Below are 19,326 nucleotides of genomic sequence, written 5' to 3' on the forward strand. Positions count from 1 at the left end.
CAGGGAAAGAGTTCCGCTGACTGCTATCACAGCACATGATTGCAAAATGCACCACAATTGTTAACTTCCTTCCAGAACTCCATTGAGAGGGATGCTGAGGCTCAAGGTCAGAGATGACTGTGGGAAATGGGTCTAGGCAGGTGGGGCAGGTGCCATGGTCTTGAGGAGCCCAGAGCCTTCCAGGAAGAGTTTCAGGAGGCAGCCCCCACACAGAACAAAGACTTCCTGGGGCTGCCTGCAGTCCTGGGAGGGGAGGGGCGGACCGCAGGGCAAGGATGGATACAACAGGACAGGGGAAGGGAGGGGAGCTTTAAAACAGTGCAAACTGTTGTCATTGAAAATGGTCCAAAATGCCCCTGTCATCAGATCAGGAAGTACTAAAAAGAGGGCTAAACGTAGGTGGGGTTTCTTCTAGAAAGGATTAGAAGCATGCCAGGCTGCTAGCACACAGGTTTAGAGAAATCACTCCTCTAGATGGTGGGGCTGAGGACAGTGTAAGAGGGAGATGAAGGGACCTGCCAAGATGCCCAGGTAGATGGAAGAGAAGAGCCAGGCATTCAGCCCATCCTTTGTTTGACTGCGTACACAAGGCAAGCACAGACCTGATTCCCTAGTCTAGAAAATGCCCTTCTACGGGACCTCGATAAGTGATTGGAGCCCATCTCAGGCCCCTAATGACAGAATGATAGATGCTTTACTGATCATTTCTGTTTTCTAAGGAAAATGACACATTGTGAGACTTACTGCTATTACATTAAAACAAGTCTCAATGCACAAACCTATCTATGAAATAGAAACAGAATCACGGGGATAGAGAACAGACTTGTGGTTGCCAAGGGGGAGGGGGTTGGGGGAGGGAAGGACTGGAATTTGGGATTAGCAGATGCAAACTAACATATATATATATATAGAATGGAGAAGCAACAAGGTCCTATTGTATAGCACAGGGAACTATATTCATTATCTTGTGATAAACTATAATGGAAAAGAATATTAAAAAAGAATGTATAGATGCATAATTGAATGTACATATACACTTTTCTGTACAGCAGAAGTGAACACATTGTAAATGAACTATACGTCAATGAAATTTTTTTTAAAAAATGAGTCTCCATGCAGAAAACAAAGGCTGAATTAGAATTTCACTAGATTGAGGGTACTACCCTTAGATTGCGGGGCATTACTCCTAGTACCTTAAAGATACAGGCATCCTAAATATAAGGTGTTTCATTATCTGCCTTTTATCTTCAGGAGACTGAAGAGGAAGAAGGCAGAGATGTGATGAGCTGGGAAGCTCTGAGGAGAGGAGAGGTCTCCAAGTGGCCCTCACACATTTCTGACTTGCAGCATCACCAGGCTTTGTTCTGTTGAGACTCTACTGAGAGATGACAGGCTCCCACCCCCAGGCCAACAGCTGGAGCAGGGAAACAGGGTTACATCTGAGTTATTCAAGGTTGGCCTTTGTGGGGACTAGAACAGCCAACACTTGGCCCTAGTGCTGTCTTTATTCATTGAAGTTTTTTGCACAAATGTGGTGCCATGTAAGCCTAGGCTCATCTCAGTGCCGCGGTCCAGTTCTCTACATGTGGATGTGTGTCCCTGACACATGACTACACTCGGGCCAGGTTCCTTCTGGAGCCTGCCCTGCCCTGTCCCCACACAAATGGACAGGGTTGCCCCTGCACCGAGGGTTGTCTGCTGACACACTCTGTGACCAGCCTTCTGCACCTCTTCTGCAGTGTTCAACCCACATTCCACACAGTTAGGACCTGCATAATATCTCACCTTCATAAGTGTGTGTACGTGTGTGTGTGTGCGCGCGTGTGCGCCTGTCCATGTGTGGCTGCATATTTGTGTGTATGTATGTGCATGTGTGTGTGTATGTGCATGTACACGAGTGCACATTTGTATATGTGTGTGCTTGAGATGAGCACACATTTATGTGTGATGTGCTTGTGTGTGTGTGTGTATGTACAAGGGTGCACATTTGTATGTGTGCATGTGTGTTGGAAAGGACGATTCAGCTTCTGCTCAGACTCCACATCCCCAGCAGATGCCACCAACCACCAAGCTGAGCCTCTGTGACACTCTGCTTGTACTTACTCCTGTTCTTTCTGGTTGCTGACCCTGTTCCCTGTCCTATGATGACATAACCATTGGTGGTGAGTACACGTAAGAGGCTGGGGCCATCAGCACTTAAGCACAGATGTACACAACCTTTCTGGAAACAGGCATTTTCTGGCTTAAAGCTCTGGCTGTTGCTTGTAGCCCTGGCAGAAACTCTAGCTCCATGAAGATTATGCTTTAATGGGTCCCGCCCATTTCAGCATCCTCTCCCATCACCTTTCACAGAGCAGTGACAACCTGAGAATGGCCAGCTGAAGTGAAGGCTGTTTTCACTCCTGTTTCACTGTTTTATGGCATCTTTCTTTATCCACAGAGGAGTCCTCAGGGCTCAAGTCTAGCCAGATGTTGCCTATGACCCTATCCAGCTCAGCCCAGTTCTCACCCGCACCCTCTCTCACAGGCTCTCAGTCCATGGAAATTCTGGCCCCCAGGAAACATTTGACAATATCCAGAAACATTTTGGATGTCACAGCTGTAGGGCAGCTGTAGGACCAGTGGGTAGAGGCCAGGCAGGAATGCCCAGGACAGTCCCCCACAACAAAGAACCACACAACCTAAAATGTGAATAATGCTGCTGCTGAGAAACCTTGCCCATTATGATTAAAGATACAGATTTTAAGTTCTGGACTCTGGTTCATTATCTTGGATCCGGTGTTAATGACTCTTGGGATTCAGGTGGAAACAACTCTAATGCTGGGATAGTTTCTGCAGAACTCTGAGTGGACTCTCCAGAAGGATTGATATGTTTAAGTTAATGTCCAAACAGGCTCGTATACTGTATGTTTACAGATGGGCATTGTGAAGAGCCTTCTGCTGCAGGGCACTGCTGTACATGGAGCCCTCGGAGAACATATGCGAACAATTGTGATTTGCAGGCTGGGTTTCCCATGCTTACTAATTAGGAATGGAGATTCTTAGAGAGTGTGTGCTTGGTTATCTAAGTCAGTATCCTAGCTCAGAGAGCGTCTCCACCGTGGGGGAGGCAGCGTACTTCATACATGATTCATTCCTCTGTGGGATCCCACAACCATGCACTGGTTGCATGGTTGATCCCATCACTCCTCACCACACTCTAAAGTTAAAGGAGCTGGAAGTACAAAGAGTAATGCATCCAAGAGGGGATGGTCCTTGGTATCAGTATCCTACTATTGATGGCTCTTATTGGTCATTCTCCAAGAGCAACTCCTAACAACTAATCTTTGAGTTCTTTAAATACAAGTTATATTTTCTTCAGGTGAAAATTACTAAATGTATTTTTTCTGTGGGATGAATAAAAGATCCTCTTCATTGATCTATTTCTCAGAGTTCGTTCAGATTAGGGCTTTTTTGGTATTTGATTTCAATTTTTTCAGCTTTATTGAGGTGTAATTGACACAATTTTTAAGTATTCAAAAGGTCAAAAAAATTAAAATTATAAAAACAAAATCTTATATCCAACTTGAAAGAAAATAAATAAAATGTACATGATGATTTGATAAACACTGTGAAAGGCAGATTAAGCCTTTTGGTTTGAAATTTTCAGCTTCCTTTTTAAAGAAGGTTTAAATATAATTTTTAAAAACTTGGGAGAAATAAGAATTTGTGAACTCCTAAAGGTGTGGTTTTGAAAGATTAATGTTTTATGGGTAGAAGTTACAGCAGTCTTATTATGTTAAGTATCAGGAAATATAGTAGTTTGTATATATGAGAGTATTGTAGATATCTGTATTATTCAAGGGCATCTCAGAATTTTAAGTTACACAAATATTGAACCCACTATATAAAATATTAATACTCCATAAATAATCTTTCAGTGAACATTCTGTTGTTTTAAAAAGCACCAGCTCTGAGCAGCTAGAAGTGAGACAGAAAGGATACCTTACAATTCTCTGGTGGCTTGTGCATTACTGAGTGCTTTCCATTCCATCAGCTCAGCTCATTCCCATGGTTGCCTGTACAAGATATAGTATTAAAACCCTTTCATTTAAGAGGAAACAGGCCAAAAAGGAGTTTAGAAAGAGGATGAGACAGGTGGGAACAGATATTTAGCATCTCATGCGACACTGAAAGGCTTCCCAGGTGGCTCTAGTGGTAAAGAACCTGCCTGCCAATGCACGAGCCCTAAGAGATGTGGGTTTGATCCCTGGGTTGGGAAGATCTCCTGGAGAAGGGCATGGCAATCCACTCTAGTATTCTTGTCTGGAGAATCCCATGGACAGAGGAGCCTGGTGGGCTACAGTCTGTAGGGTCACAAAGGGAGGTCTGAGACTCAGGGAACCAGAACCTGGATGCTTCCTCAAGACATCCAGACATTTCAGAGAAGCAACGGAGTGGGAGCTCAGTGCAGGACCTGTGCCCCAGACTGGGGTAAGAGAAGGCTTTCCCACACAGTGGGATTCTTAATGGCTCTTTGTATTTTCTATCTCTTTGCTGAAGTTCTCACTGTGTTCTTCCATTCTTTTCCTGATTTCAGGGAGCATGTTTATGACTATTACTTTAAACTCTCTATCTGCTGCATTGATTTTCTCTGTTTTATTTAATTCGTTTCTGGGGTTTTGTCCTCTTTCATTTGGAAGATATTCCTTTGTATCATTTTTGCCTATCGGGTTTTTTTGGGGGGGTTAAATGATTTTTTTTAAATTAGAGTATAATTAATTTACAATGTTAGTTTCAAGTGTACAGAAAAATGATTCAACTATATGTGTGTGTGTGTGTGTGTGTGTGTGCATGCGCGCACACTCGCGCTCAGTCATGTCCGACTCTTTGTAGCTCCATGGACTGTAGCCCTCCAGGCTCCTCTGTCAGTGGGATTCTCTAGGCAAGAATACTGGAGTGGGATGCCACTTGCAGCTCCACAGGATCTTCCTAACTCAGGGATCAAATCCACGTCTCTTGTGTCTCCTGCATTGGCAGGTAGATTCTTTACCACTGTACCACCTGGGAAGCCCATATATGTGTGTGTGCATATATATACATATATATTCTTTCAGATTCTTTTCCATTATAATCAACTCTCTCTGCTTGTTTCTATGTATTAGGTATATCAACTATGTCTCTTGGCCTTGAAAATGTGACCTTATGTAGCAAGTGTCCAGTGGGCCCAAAGGCACAGTTCCCTCAGGTCACCAGAGCAGAGTACCCTGTGGGCTGAGTACACCTCCTATTGTGGTTGGGTCATGATTGCTATGGGTGTCTGGTGGGTTGTGCTTGGTTCCAGGTTGGCTGTTTTGAGGCCTGGCTGTTACTGCTCTCGGCATGGTGATGTACAGGGCAAGACTCCTGGGATGGAGTTTTGAGCTGCTTTGAGGGAGCTGTTGGCAGGTTGGGCAAGGCTGGTCCTCAGAGGACTCCAGGACAGGGTGCATGGTGTTAGCTAAGTAGCAGAGAGTAACAGAAATGACATCAACCAGCACCTGGTGAGCAATGTGGAAAGAGAGGGGGGGGAAGGCACCTGCCAAAACTTCTGTCCCCTGAGAAAGTCCCACCAGATCCCTTCCACTCAGCATGTGTCCTAAAATTAATCAGTGAATCTCCTTGTATGATCCAGGTGTTCTCCAAGCTGCTGCCTCTGTGCTGGGACTCAGAGAAAGTGAGTGTGTGCACAAGCATGAACAAGAGGTGAGTCTTGGTTTCCCACAACTCACGGGCTCTCCTGAATGTAAAATCTTGACTGCTGATTTTTGAGCTTCCAACTTGGAGGAGGTTGCCATTAACCCGACCATAGAGCTGCCAGAACTTACACAGGACTGGGGAAACAGATTCTTGGAGGGCACAAACAAAACCTTGTGCACACCAGGATTCAGGAGCAGTGACCCCACAAGAGACTGACCCAGACTTACCAGTAAGTGTCCAGGAGTCTCTGGCAGAGGCATGGGTCAGTGGTGGCCTGCTGCAGGGTTGGAGGCATTGAGTGTAGCAGTGCGTGCATGGTCCCTTTTGAAGGAGGTCACATTATCTTCATTACCTCCACCATAGTTTGGCCCCAGGTCAAATAACAGGGAGGGAACACAGCCTCACCCATCAACAGAAAATTGTACTAAAGATTTACTGAGTATGGCCCTGCTCATTAGAACAAGACCCAGTTTCTCCTTCAGTCAGTCTCTCCCATCAGGAAGCTTCCATAAGCCTCTTATCCTTCTCCATCAGAGGGCAGACAGACTGAAAACCACAATCACAGAAAAATAACCGATCTGATCACAGAGACCACAGCCTTGTCTAACTCAATGAAACTATGAGCCATGTCGTGTAGGGCCAACCAAGATGGACGGGTCATGGTGGAGAGTTCTGACAAAACCGGAGAAGGGAATAGCAAACCACTTCAGTATTCTTGCCTTGAGAACCCCATGAACAGTATGAAAAGGCAAAAAGATAGGACACTGAAAGATGAACTCCCCAGGTCAGTAGGTGCCCAATATGCTACTGGAGATCAGTGGAGAAATAGCTCCAGAAAGAATGAAGAGACAGAGCCAAAGTAAAAACAATACTCAGTTGTGGGTGTGACTAGTGATGGAAGTAAAGTCCGATGCTGTAAAGAGCAGTATTGCATAGGAACTTGGAATGTTAGGTCCATGAATCAAGGCAAATGGAAGTGGTCAAACAGGAAATGGCAAGAGTGAACATCAACATTTTAGGAATCAGCGAACTAAATGGACTGGAATGGGTGAATTTAACTCAGATGACCATTATATCTACTACTGTGGGCAAGAATCTCTTAGAAGAAATGGAGTAGCCATAAAAGTCAACAAAAGAGTCCAAAATGCAGTACTTGGATGCAATCTCAAAAACGACAGAATGAACTCTGTTAGTTTCCGGGGCAACCTATTCAATATCACAATAATCCAAGTCTATGCCCTGACCAGTAATGCTGAAGAAGCTGAAGTTGAACAGTTCTATGAAGACCTACAAGACCTTCTAGAACTAACATCCACAAAAGATGTCCTTTTCATTATAGGGGACTGGAATGCAAAAGTAGGAAGTCGAGAAACACCTGGAGTAACAGGCAAATTGGGCCTTGGAATACAGAATGAAGCAGGGCAAAAGCTAATAGAGTTTTGCCAAGAGAATTCACTGGTCATAGCAAACACCCTCTTCCAACAACACAAGAGAAGACTCTATACATGGACATCACCAGATGCTCAATACCAAAGTCAGATTGATTATATTCTTTGCAGTCAAAGATGGAGAAGCTCTATACAGTCAGCAAAAACAAGACTTGGAGCTGACTGTGGCTCAGATCATGAACGCCTTATTGCCAAATTCAGACTGAAATTGAAGAAAGTAGGGGAAATCACTAGACCATTCAGGTATGACCTAAATCAAATCCCTTACAATTATACAGTGGAAGTGAGAAATAGATTCAAGGGATTAGATCTGATAGACAGAGTACCTAAAGAACTATGGACGGAGGTTCGTGACATTGTACAGGAGGCAGTAATCAAGACCATCCCCAAGAAAAAGAAATGCAAAAAGGCAAAATGGTTGCCTGAAGAGACCTTACAAATAGCTGTGAAAAGAAGAGAAGTGAAAGGCAAAGGAGAAAAGGAAGGATATACCCATTTGAATGCAGAGTTCCAAAGAATACCAAGGAGAGATAAGAAAGCCTCCCTCAGCAATCAGTGCAAAGAAATAGAGGAAAACAATAGAATGGGAAAGACTAGAGATCTCTTCAAGAAAATTAGAGATACCAAGGGAACATTTCATGCAAAAATGGGCACAATAAAGGACAGAAATGGTATGGACCTAACAGAAGCAGAAGATATTAAGAAGAGGTGGCAAGAATACACAGAAGAACTATACAAAAAAGATCTTCATGACCCAGATAATCATGATGGTGTGATCACTCACCTAGAGCCAGTCATCCTGGAATGTGAAGTCAAGTGGGCCTTAGGAAGCATCACTACGAACAAAGCTCGTGGAGGTGATGGAATTCCAGTTGAGCTATTTCAAATCCTAAAAGATGATGCTGTGAAAGTGCTGCACTCAATATGTCAGCAAATTTGGAAAACTCAGCAGTGGCCACAGGACTGGAAAAGGTCAGTTTTCATTCCAATCCCAAAGAAAGGCCATGCCAAAGAATGTTCAAACTACTGCACAATTGCGCTCATCTCAAAGCTAGCAAAGTAATGCTCAAAATTCTCCAAGCCAGGCTTCAATAGTACATGAACCATGAACTTCCAGATGTTCAAGCTGGTTTTAGAAAAGGCAGAGGACCCAGAGATCAAATTGCCAACATCCACTGGATCATCAAAAAAGCAAGAGAGTTCCTGAAAAACATCTACTTTTGCTTTATTGACTATGCCAAAGCCTTTGACTGTGTGGATCACCACAAACTGTGGAAAATTCTTAAAGAGATGGGAATACCAGATCACCTGACCTGCCTCTTGAGAAATCTGTATGCAGGTCAAGAAGCAACAGTTAGAACTGGACATGGAACAATACACTGGTTCCAAATTGGGAAAGGAGTACATCAAGACTGTATATTGTCACCCTGATTATTTAACTTATATGCAGAGTACATCATGAGAAATGCTGGACTGGATGAAGCACAAGCTGGAATCAAGATTGTCAGGAGAAATAACAATAACCTCAGATATGCAGATGACACCACCCTTATGGCAGAAAGCGAAGAGGAACTAAAAAGCCTCTTGATGAAAGTGAAAGAGGAGAGTAAAAAAGTTGGCTTAAAGCTCAACGTTCAGAAAACTAAGATCATGGCATCCGGTCCCATCACTTCATGGGAAATTGATGGGGAAACAGTGGAAACAGTGTCAGACTTTATTTTTGGGGGCTCCGAAATTACTGCAGATGGTGACTGTAGCCATGAAATTAAAAGACGCTTACTCCTTGGAAGGAAAGTTATGACCAACCTAGACAGCATATTAAAAAGCAGAGACATTACTTTGTCAACAAAGGTCTGTCTAGTCAAGGCTGTGGTTTTTCCAATAGTCATGTATGGATGCGATAGTTGGAGTATAAAGAAAGCTGAGCGCCAAAGAATTGATGCTTTTGAACTGTGGTGTTGGAGAAGACTCTTGAGAGTCCCTTGGACTGCAAGGAGATCCAACCAGTCTATCCTAAAGGAGATCAGTCCTGGGTGTTCATTGGAAGGACTGATGTTGAAGCTGAAACTCCAATACTTTGGCCACCTCATGCGAAGAGTTGACTCATTGGAAAAGACCCTGATGCTGGTAAGGACTGGGGGCAGAAGGAGAAGGGGACGACAGAGGATGAGATGGCTGGATGGCATCACTGACTTGGTCGACATGAATTTGGGTAAACTCCGAGAGTTGGTGATGGACAGGGAAGCCTGGCGTGTTGCAATTCATGGGGTCACAAAGAGTCGGACACGACTGAGCGACTGATCTGAACTGAAGCCCCCAAATGTGAGGTAAGTTGTTACAGCAGCAATTGGAAACTAACTCAGATGCCTACCTCCACTGGGAGGTCATAGCCAGGGTAACAAGAATTGAGTTATATCTATCGGAAGAGAAAAGGCAAAACTGTCATTAGTTGCAAATATGTCTTTCCAGCAGAAAATCAAATAGAATTAATAGAAATAATATTTTTTAAAGATTTTTTAATGTGGTTCATTTTTAAAGTTTTTATTGAATTTATTACAATATTGCTTCTGTTTCATGTTTTGGTCTTTTGGCTGTGAAGTATGTGGGATCTTAGTTCTCCAACCAGGGGTGGAATCTGCAACCTTTGAATTTTAAGGTGATGTCTTAACCACTGGACCATCAGGAAAGGGCCATTGAAATAACAGGCTTATAACAGAGTTCAGTAAGAGGTGCCCAGAATGAGACCAATATAAAAAAAGAAACAACTTTCCTGTAAACCAGCAATAGCAAATGTTATAGGGACAAAAAGGGTCTATTCATGATCACAATAAAACTATAAAATATCTAGAATCAAATCTTTTAAGTATTACAAATCTCCATAAAATGATAAACTGCTGAGAGACATTTAAAAAACTGAATGATTCCAGAGACAGTATATTATCGACTAATGTCCATTTATTTCTTAAGCTAATCTGTAAATTTAATACAATCTGAATAAAAATTCCAGCTGAGGTTTTTATAAAATGTGAGGTCTAAATTTCACCTGAGGAGGGACGTCCCTGGTGATCTGGTGGCTAAGACTTCGCACTCCCCACGCAGGGGGCCCGAGTTCGATCCCTGGTTATGAAACTAGATCCTGCATGCCACAGCGCAGCTAAATAAATACATAAATAAATATTTTAAAATAAAATAAATGTCACCTGAGGAGAAAATGAGGCATAGCAGCCCCACCATAAAGACAAGAGCACCTTGATAGAAAACATTTAACACATATGAATATCTTAATATGAGAATAGCTTCTAAAAACCAGTAAGTACCTCAGAGAAATTAAAGAGCCTCTTGATGAAGGTGAAAGAGGAGAGTGAAAAAGCCAGCTTAAATCTCAATATTAAAAAAACTAAGATCATGGCATCCGGTCCCATCACTTCTGCCAAATAGAAGGGGAAAAGGTGGAAGTAGTGACCGATTTCCTCTTCTTGGGCTCTAAAATCACTGCGGATAATGGCTGCAGCTGTGAAATTAGAAGACAATTGCTTCTTGGCAGGAAAGCTATGACAAACCTAGACAGGGTGTTAAAAAGCAAAGACATCACTTTGCTGACAAAGGTCCATACAGTCAAGGCTGTGGATTTTCCAGTAGTCATGAACAGATGTGAGAGTTGGACCATAAAGGAGGCTGAGCGCCAAAGAATTGATGCTTTTGAACTGTGGTGCTGGAGAAGACTCTTGAGAGTCCCTTGGACAGCTCAGAGATGAAACCAGCCAATCTTAAAGGCAATCAACCTTGAATACTCATTGAAAGGATGGATGCAGAAGCTGAAGCTCCAATTCTTTGGCCACCTGATGCAAAGAGCTGACTCATTGGAAAAGGCCCTGATGCTGGGGAAGATTTGAAGGCAGGAGAAGAGGGCAACATAGGATGAGATGGTTGGATGGAATCCCCGATTCAATGGACATGAACTTGGGCAAACTCTGGGAGATGGTGAGGGACAGGCAAACCTGGCATGCTTCAGTCCATGGGGGTCACAGAGTCAGACACAACTTGGCAACTGAACAACAATAACAACCTCACAGAAGTGGATAAAACGTTCACATGGGCAGGCACTTCACAGAAAAAAAAAATGGCCAATAAATCTTTAAAAAGAGTCTTACCTTCACTATTAATTATGGAAATGCAAATTCAGATTAAGAATGAGATTATTTTTTTTTACCCATCAGGCTAGACAAATTAAAAAAGATTGACTATCCAGTGTTAGTCAAGTTATGGCAAAATATTCATGGTGAGGATAGAAATCGGGGCAGTTTTGGAAAGCAGTTTGACTATATCTATAGAAATTTATGTTTAAAAAAATTTTTGAGCTCTGAAACCATTTTTCACAAGCAAAACCATTTCTTGAATGAACTCTAGCTCAGGGAAAAGTAGAGCACAGCTGTTTGGTTGGAGTGGAGGTGGGGACCCTGCTCCAAGCTCCCCCGCCTCTGTATCCCTCCCTGCCCCCCATAATACCTCCACATAAATCAGAACCTCATGGACTTAGACTCCAACCTCCAGCCCAGGGCAGTGTCTAACATATATCTTTAGTACATCAAGGACCGAAATGAAAATGCATTGTAGGATTTTATTACAGTATGGGACTGCTCAGTGGAGTGAATCGGCCTCAGATAACCAAATCTTTCCCTAGAATACCAAGAGTATTACTCCCAGACTTATCTCATCACTGTGTTTGGAACAAGCGGAGCTGACATGGAGCATGAGAAGCTTTTTGAAACAAAGAAAAATTCCATCAAAACAAGGTTGACAAAGCAGCTGCTAGGCATGGTGCTTAATCAAGGAAAAAATAAATAAAGCAGACCAAGCAAGAAACACCTGGATCAGAAATATTGGAACAAGCTACACAAACAAGATCGAAGAAGTCTGAAAATATGTTGGATGGCAATGGAAAAAAGTAAAATCATTGAAGCGCTTTATTTGCAATTTGTAAAGAAAATTTTAAATTTATTAAAAAAAACTTTCTATCGATCCAACAAAAGATGCTTGGGTGCTATGAATGTATGAAGATTCATTTTGTGATATAGAGCCTTGAATCTTCTGAAGCCCTTCACGAAGAGTACTTCCTGTTTACAATATTATAGTAGGTTGTTTTACAAAGCTCACAAGGGGCCGTCTGCTAGACTCTCAATCTTTGAATTCAGTCCTAGATGACCACAAAGGGAATTGCCTGCATCTAGTATGAGGCTTCCCAGGTGGTGCTAGTGGTAGAGAGCCTGCCTGCCAATGCAGGAAACATAAGAGATGCAGGTTCAATCCCTGGGTCAGGAAGATCCCCTGGAGGAGGACATGGTAACCCACTCCAGTATTCTTGCCTGGAGAATCCCATGGACAGAGGAGCCTCTTGGACTACAGTTCATAGGGCTGGATATGACGGAAGCAACTTAGCATGGCACACAGTATGAGGCTGAGGCAGGCAGGAAGGAGAAAGGGGGTAGAAGCAGGCCACTTCTCCCCCAGAGTATTTTCTAGAACAGGTCAACACAAAATCAGTGAGCACTTCTCACCTTTGAAGAAAACCATGCAATTCTGAGATGTGGGGGCTGAGAGACTAGCTGTCATGAATCCTAACCGCCTCAGTTCTCACCTTTTCCTCTCCAGAGAGGGATGAGGGCCTGCCAACCGCACCACGCCCCCCCTTACCAGTCCACATACGTCTGGGATGACATCTGCCCATGGCTCGCCACTGGGGATGACTCAGCTATCCCCTGCAGGAAGGGCATTCAGAAGTCCCCTCAGAATTGTTTACCCAATGGCCCCTCATTGTGAGGGTCGTTAAACAAACACATAAGTGGATTTTGCCCTTAAGACGCTTGTCATACCTAATAACCCCCAAATGCACTCAAGTAGGGTATCAAAAGGACCCCTTTGCAGAACACAGGTTCAACAATACAACTCAGAAATTTTGAAGAAAGCCCAAGTAAAGGAGAAACCATTACATAGAAGAGCGCTTTCTTTTTCAGCTTCCTGGATCTGTATGATTCTCAGCTTTGGCTGCACGTTGATGCACCCAGGGGACCATAAAAGGTCCTGCTGCGTGGTCCACCCACAGGGGTCCTGACATGATGGCTCTGCCCTGCGGTAGGGCTTGGGCACCAGGATATTTATAAGATCCTTAGGAGACTAATGTGTACCAATCAAGATGACTTTAATGGACAGGCAAAATCCAGAACATCTGGCCCACAGTGCTAAATACCAAAGGGGCAGTCTGTGAAATGGCCACCGACTGGGGCGATGAGAAGGTGAGTGATGAAATTCACAAAAGCTGTTTCCCTGCAGAAGGAAATGGGGTGGGGGGTGGGGGTAGGCAATGAGTACAACTTCATTTGTGATTCAAGTTCAAGGGCTTGTTTGTGAAGGCAAGACCTGATGGGTAGAGGGTGAAGGAGAGTAAACAGGCCAGGAGAGAACTGAAAATTAAATTCAAAATAGTTTTGTTGTTTAAGAAGAGAAACCTGGGCTGCTAACATACAACGGGGCAAGATCCAGCAAAGAGAGTTTGAAAAAACAGAAGCAGCATCCAGTCATCAAAGCCCCATAGAGTCAGGGCAGAGTAGGCTCTGGACTAAAGCACAGAAGTAACCGTTTCCTTTTTTGGAAAAACAAAAAAGGGGGGAGGGGAACTAACATTTTTTTGAACATTAATTCTGCTGAATATCATAGGCACTTCATACATGTGAAACGGAATACCTCCTGCCATACTGGTGTGCAAGAAATGTCATAGCTATCCATGATTCTAGCCCTCCAAATATGAATTTCTGAGCCATGCTGACAAGTGGCACCACTCCCTACAAGAGGAACTTAAAGTCACAGTCATTAGCGATTACAGCCCTCGCGGGGCTAGTGGTAAAGAATTCACCTGCCAATGCAGGAGACATAAGAGACACAGGTTTGATTCCTGTGTTGGGAAGATTCCCTCCTTCAGGAGGAGAGCATGGCACCCGACTCTAGTATTCTTGCCTGGAGAATCCCACGGACAGAGGAGCCTGGTGGGCTACAGGCTATGGGCTCACAGAGAGTCAGACACGACTGAAGCAACTTAGCACGCCTGCACCCAAGTGTGAGCTGGTGAGCCCTAAGGGAATTCAAGTAAGAGAAGAATACCTCTGTAAAAATGCAGGATGCTGGCCCCAGACAGCTGAGATGCATATGAAAGAAATGACTTTAATAATCCCAGACTCTTGCATCTTCCCATACATAGAAGAGCACTGAATTCCTTAATTTGATATCTGGTTTTCCTTACTTAACAATAATCTTTGATGTTCAGGCTACCTGCCCCCTTTGTTGCCAACTTGAATATAGCCTGACTCCCTCTTCTGCCTCCTCAGAGCAGCTTCTCAGGGCTACTGAGGTGCCGTCCCCTGGGCCCAGTGTCCTAAACATTCCCACCAAATAAAACATTCGCTTCTTTCAGGTTGTGACTGATTTTTCAGTTGACATATGCATGATTTCATTTAATCTCCCTCCAAAATTTGCGAAGACTCTTGTAACATAGAAGGCCCTATGCTTAGAATTCCAGGGTTTTGACTGTTCCTTATTAATACCATTTCCACATTTAATTCCCCAAAAGATGACCATGATCAAAAAGTCTTCTCACAGGTCCAACATGATTTATTAGAGAGAGAATGCTCGAAGAAGTAGAGGCAGTCCAACTTTAAAATAAAGAAAATGATGGACAAAAGTCTGTCCAACACATAAAATGCCAACTGGCATCTGTGCCAACTGTCTCCCCAGGTACCTGAGGGCCATGTTGTGAGCTGCAGTGCCCAGAGCTCTCCTCCCCAGGATGCAGAGCGCAAAGGACAGAGTCACCAGAGGAGAGTCCTCGTCACTTTCTAGGTGCTTCGAGGGCTGGAAGAGCAAAGATGTTCATTCAGCTTTCATGTGGGGTCTCGCATGCACTTACATAGAACCACAAACGCAGAGGTATTCCATGAGGCAGCCACCATGGTCACCTGGGTCCCCCTACAGTGACCCAAAGGATGGTAAACTCTGTTTCCTGAGGCAGTTTCTCTGGAGGTTGGACATAAAAACAAATTTAAATGGGGAAGTTACTTTAAGGAAATAAAGGGGCTAATATGTGGTTTGTCGGCCTGGTTTCCTGGAATTGTGAATACACCACCTTGGGTCAGGAAGATGGTCAGAGCTCGCAGTCAAATGAAAGTGAAAGTCACTCAGTCATGTCCGACTCTTCGTGACCCCATCGACTGTAGCCCACCAGGCTCCTCTAGGCATGGGGTTTTCCAGGCAAGAATATTGGAGGGGGTGGCCATTCCCTTCTCCAGGGGATCTTCCTGATCCAGGGATCAAACCCATGTTCCCTGCATTGCAAGCAGATTCTTTACTGTCTGAGTCACCAAATGAACTTGCACCTTAACCTTGTCCAATGCCCACCTTAACCCTATCCAATGCCCACCTTAAGCCTGTCCAATGCCCACCTTAACCCTGTCCAATGCCCACCTTAACCCTAGCTAATGCCCACCTTAACCCTGTCCAATGCAAGGGGACAGGTACACCAGCAGAAATAGAAGTATAGGAATCAAGTGCAAATGAGGGTTTTCTGTTCCCTCTATAACGAGGAGCCCACTGAACTGACCATAAGCCCACAATCAACAATTAAATGAAGTGGTTCATCCAAGCTTAAGAAGAGGAGCAGGGGAAGATGCAGAAGGAACTTAAAGTTAAGATACCTTTGGCAAGCAAAGCAAGATAATTTCATTTTTACAAGCTAGCTGAGGAAAGAAGAGTGCCCTCATTGTGGCATTAGCCAGGATCAGCAATAGATTCTTGACTATTTCCGCCACCAGTGGAGGCTCCGCATGGGTTAAGATCTCAGCACACATTCTCCCGACTGCATGTGGAGGACTGACTCTGCCACTGACTCTCTCCCACCTGCTTTCAATCACTCATGAAAGGTCAAGGACCTGGGCTAGTGTCATAATTTGGTTTACCAGGTCACATAGCACACTTCATCAGCTGCTGAGAAGGCAGTTTTCAACATGGATCTACCATCTCCTTCAACAACACATCAGGAGAAGCTTTCCAAATCCTGAGAAGCAGAGATAACAAACTCCTTCCTCTGGCCTCCCTCCCCTTTCTCCTCCTGTCTGCTTCCTTGTCTTCCTTTTATAAAATGTCATTTTCCTTGCTTTCATTTCTAAGAGGCTGTATTCATCTTCAGAAGCATCCTCAGCATGTGAGCAACAATGCACATACACACACAGACAAAACTACAGAAGTAGCTTGGACCAGTCTGATTGCTAAACAGAATGGGCTTGTCCACAATTCAATAGGTTTAGTAAATCCTCTGCATTTCAGCCCATATATACTCTGTTCAGAAATCTCAAAAAGAAACTCTAAACAAAGAAGTGTCCAGAGTTTTAAAGCCATGATCGAGGCTTAACACTGTATCAACTCTGAGCACAGTAGAAAGGAAAATGTACTTTCAAGGTGCCTTTCTTGGAGATATGATATACGAATTTTTCCATTTCATTTTGTTTAACTGCTAAATAAACATCTGTCCAAATACTAGTATCCTTTCTCTCCTCTACTTCGTTATAGTCTACCAGGGCTTCCTTGGTGGCTCAGATGGTAAAGAATCTGCCGGCAATGCAAGAGACCCGGGGGTTTGATCCCTGGGTTGGGAAGATCCCCTGGAGAAGGAAATGGCTACCCACTCCAGTATTTTTGCTCAGAGGATCCTATGGACAGAGGAGCCTGGCGGGCTACAGTCCATGGGGTCGCAAAGAGTCGGACACAATTGAGTGACTCACACACACAGAGTATAAGAAAGAAATGGTCTTTACAAAGCTCCTTGTTTCTTAACTTACACTCAACTCCTCCAGCCCCACCTCCATTACCCACCTCTTGCCTTTTCTGGGCACAGTATTGAATCCACTCCAGATAAACGTTGCAGTAACTGGCTCGCGTGATTCCCTGGAGACATGGGACATAGTCATCATCAATGTTCATGTTGAACATCGCAAGGTCACGCTCAATGTAATGCCACTTGGCAAAGGGCTGCAGGGACTTCAGAAGTGATTCGTTTTTGATCCAGGAGAACAGTTTGGGGGATGTCACCATATAGTATATTATACTCTGCCGAGAGAAAGAAAGGTTTTGAGCCCAAAGCTTGAAAGACTTAAAATTTCATCTCCTAAAGTAAATCACTGTCAGGGTTGAATGACACGTGTAATCCCCGCATGCAGTATCATTTGTATCTCCTGCTAGATTTAATGCACCCACTGGAGCCATTCTAAAATGTTCCCTCTTGGTCGCTGGAGGGAAGAGGAAAGTGAGAAGAGCAGAATGCTAGCAGAATCTCAGTGCTAGCTAGAACAGAATCTCAGTGGTGAGAAAGAATGGCAGTCAGAGAGAAAGTGTCATCCTTTCTGAGAGATGCACACAAAAGCACTGTGCTTCCTTTGGGTTTCCCGGAGGCCAGGCTGGGCTGATGCTGCTAGAAGAAATCAGGGCAGGCCCTCATCCAGGGCCTCAGACCAAGAGTGTGTCATGAGCTAAAGCAACATGGTTCTTATGGAAAGTACTTACGATGTACAATTGTTCACACACACACACACACACACACACACACAATCCTGAGTACCCAGACAGTGGACATCTGAGATGTCTTCAAAAATAACCCCAAGTTTCCTCCTCCATCAGACACTCCACTTATGAGTCCAATTGGGAAAAATGCCACCCTTGGGCTTTATGATTCTGAGCTACAGATTTATTGAAAGCCATCTTGTAGTTTTTAAATGAGTTCATCATTCAAGAAGGCTAGCATCCAGCCTGGACAAGTAAACACATGACAGAGAAAAACACAGCCTAAGTCCGCCATGGGCATGTCGGGAATAGATGGGAGTATCTGTGGATGGGTCTTTTTCAACTTCACTCTTCCTTCATTATCACAGGAAAAGGCACGTGGCTAGTGTCACTGGGGCTAAGACAGACCAGGGAACACAGTTAGCATCCTATCTGTGAATTGAGAGTGATGAAGAGGGGGAGGGGCAGCCTTCCATGCAAGGAGGCAGTGATTAGAGCTCCTATAAAATCAAACATTTCATTGATGGACTCCTCTGATTATAAAAGGCATTCTTACCAGGAGAGAAGACAGAAAGTAACACACGTGGGGTGGATGTGAACAGGGCTTAGGCAACAGGAATCTATGGAGGTGAGTGGGCAGAGGGGCCTTTCCTAGCCCCCTAGCTCTCCTCTTCTTCTCCTCTTTGGTTGGGACGTGAAATCCACAGTGCCAAGGTTGGAGGTTGCCGAGGTGTCTGATTTCAGGTTGCTGCAGGAGTTTGAACAGCTGACTGAACAGACACACATGGTCTCTGGATTCGGGCAAAACCACAGCAAATGCCTGACTCAGCTTCTCTCTGCTGTTAGGACCGAGGGCAGCCTGCTCATTGGGGAAGTTTCATCTGTGGCTCGTGCTGTCTGCTCCTCCCTCCTTCTTTGAGGCATGATCTCTATTAGGCTCCATCATCCACCTGACCCCCAATTGAGGAAGCAAGAAACACGAAGTTGGCAGAGAGTAAGCAGAGTTCACATGTTTCCCCGACCTCTGCAACACTGCTGGCCTTAGAAAACCCCTTCAATGGAAGGAGGGAGGGAGAGAAGGAGAGAAGGAGAAAGGAAATGAGGAAGAGGCTAGGGGAAGCTGAAAGCAGACATGCAAAAGGAAGACGCGTGTAATCATGGCCATTTTTTTATCCCTGTTTTGAGGTTTAAAATGAGATGATGCATCTGAAGCACTTAGCACCTGGCCTGGCACATTGGATGTGTGCAAAAATCACATCATCATCATATCTTTGGCATCTCTGACTTACCTACCCAGCAAGCTTGAGGCTCAGGTTGGGGAGCAGAGCCCAGGAGAGGTTTGGAGCAGGAGATCAGGAGGCAGGAGACAGCCAAGCCTCCCATGGTCATCAGAGCACATACCTGATATTCAAATACGTAAATCAAGAATCTGGAGGGTGTCCTATTGCCCACCAGCTGGCAGGACCACTTAAAGCTGCTAAGTGTTCCATCCAAAATCACGAGCCAAAGAGGAAATGTGACCGTGACCAAAGGCGTGGCTTCTCAGCTGACAATTATGAAGGGA

General features: G+C 44.3%; 1 protein-coding gene across 2 annotated transcripts in view; it reads right to left on the bottom strand.

Moving 5' to 3' along the window:
• Positions 1 to 19,326, bottom strand: part of PCNX2 (pecanex 2) — a 308,594-nt gene that overhangs the window by 23,149 nt on the left and 266,119 nt on the right. For both annotated transcript variants that reach the window (XM_081570388.1, XM_081570387.1), the window contains 2 exons: positions 17,079 to 17,312; positions 14,953 to 15,065 (listed from right to left, as the gene is read on the bottom strand). In XM_081570388.1, coding sequence (XP_081426514.1) covers positions 14,953 to 15,065; positions 17,079 to 17,312 — 347 coding nt within the window. The remainder of the gene's footprint in view (positions 1 to 14,952; positions 15,066 to 17,078; positions 17,313 to 19,326) is intronic.

The sequence above is a fragment of the Giraffa tippelskirchi genome, chromosome 2, assembly GCF_054371585.1.
Source record: "Giraffa tippelskirchi isolate mGirTip1 chromosome 2, T2T-mGirTip1v1.2.pri, whole genome shotgun sequence".
Lineage (NCBI taxonomy): Eukaryota > Metazoa > Chordata > Mammalia > Artiodactyla > Giraffidae > Giraffa > Giraffa tippelskirchi.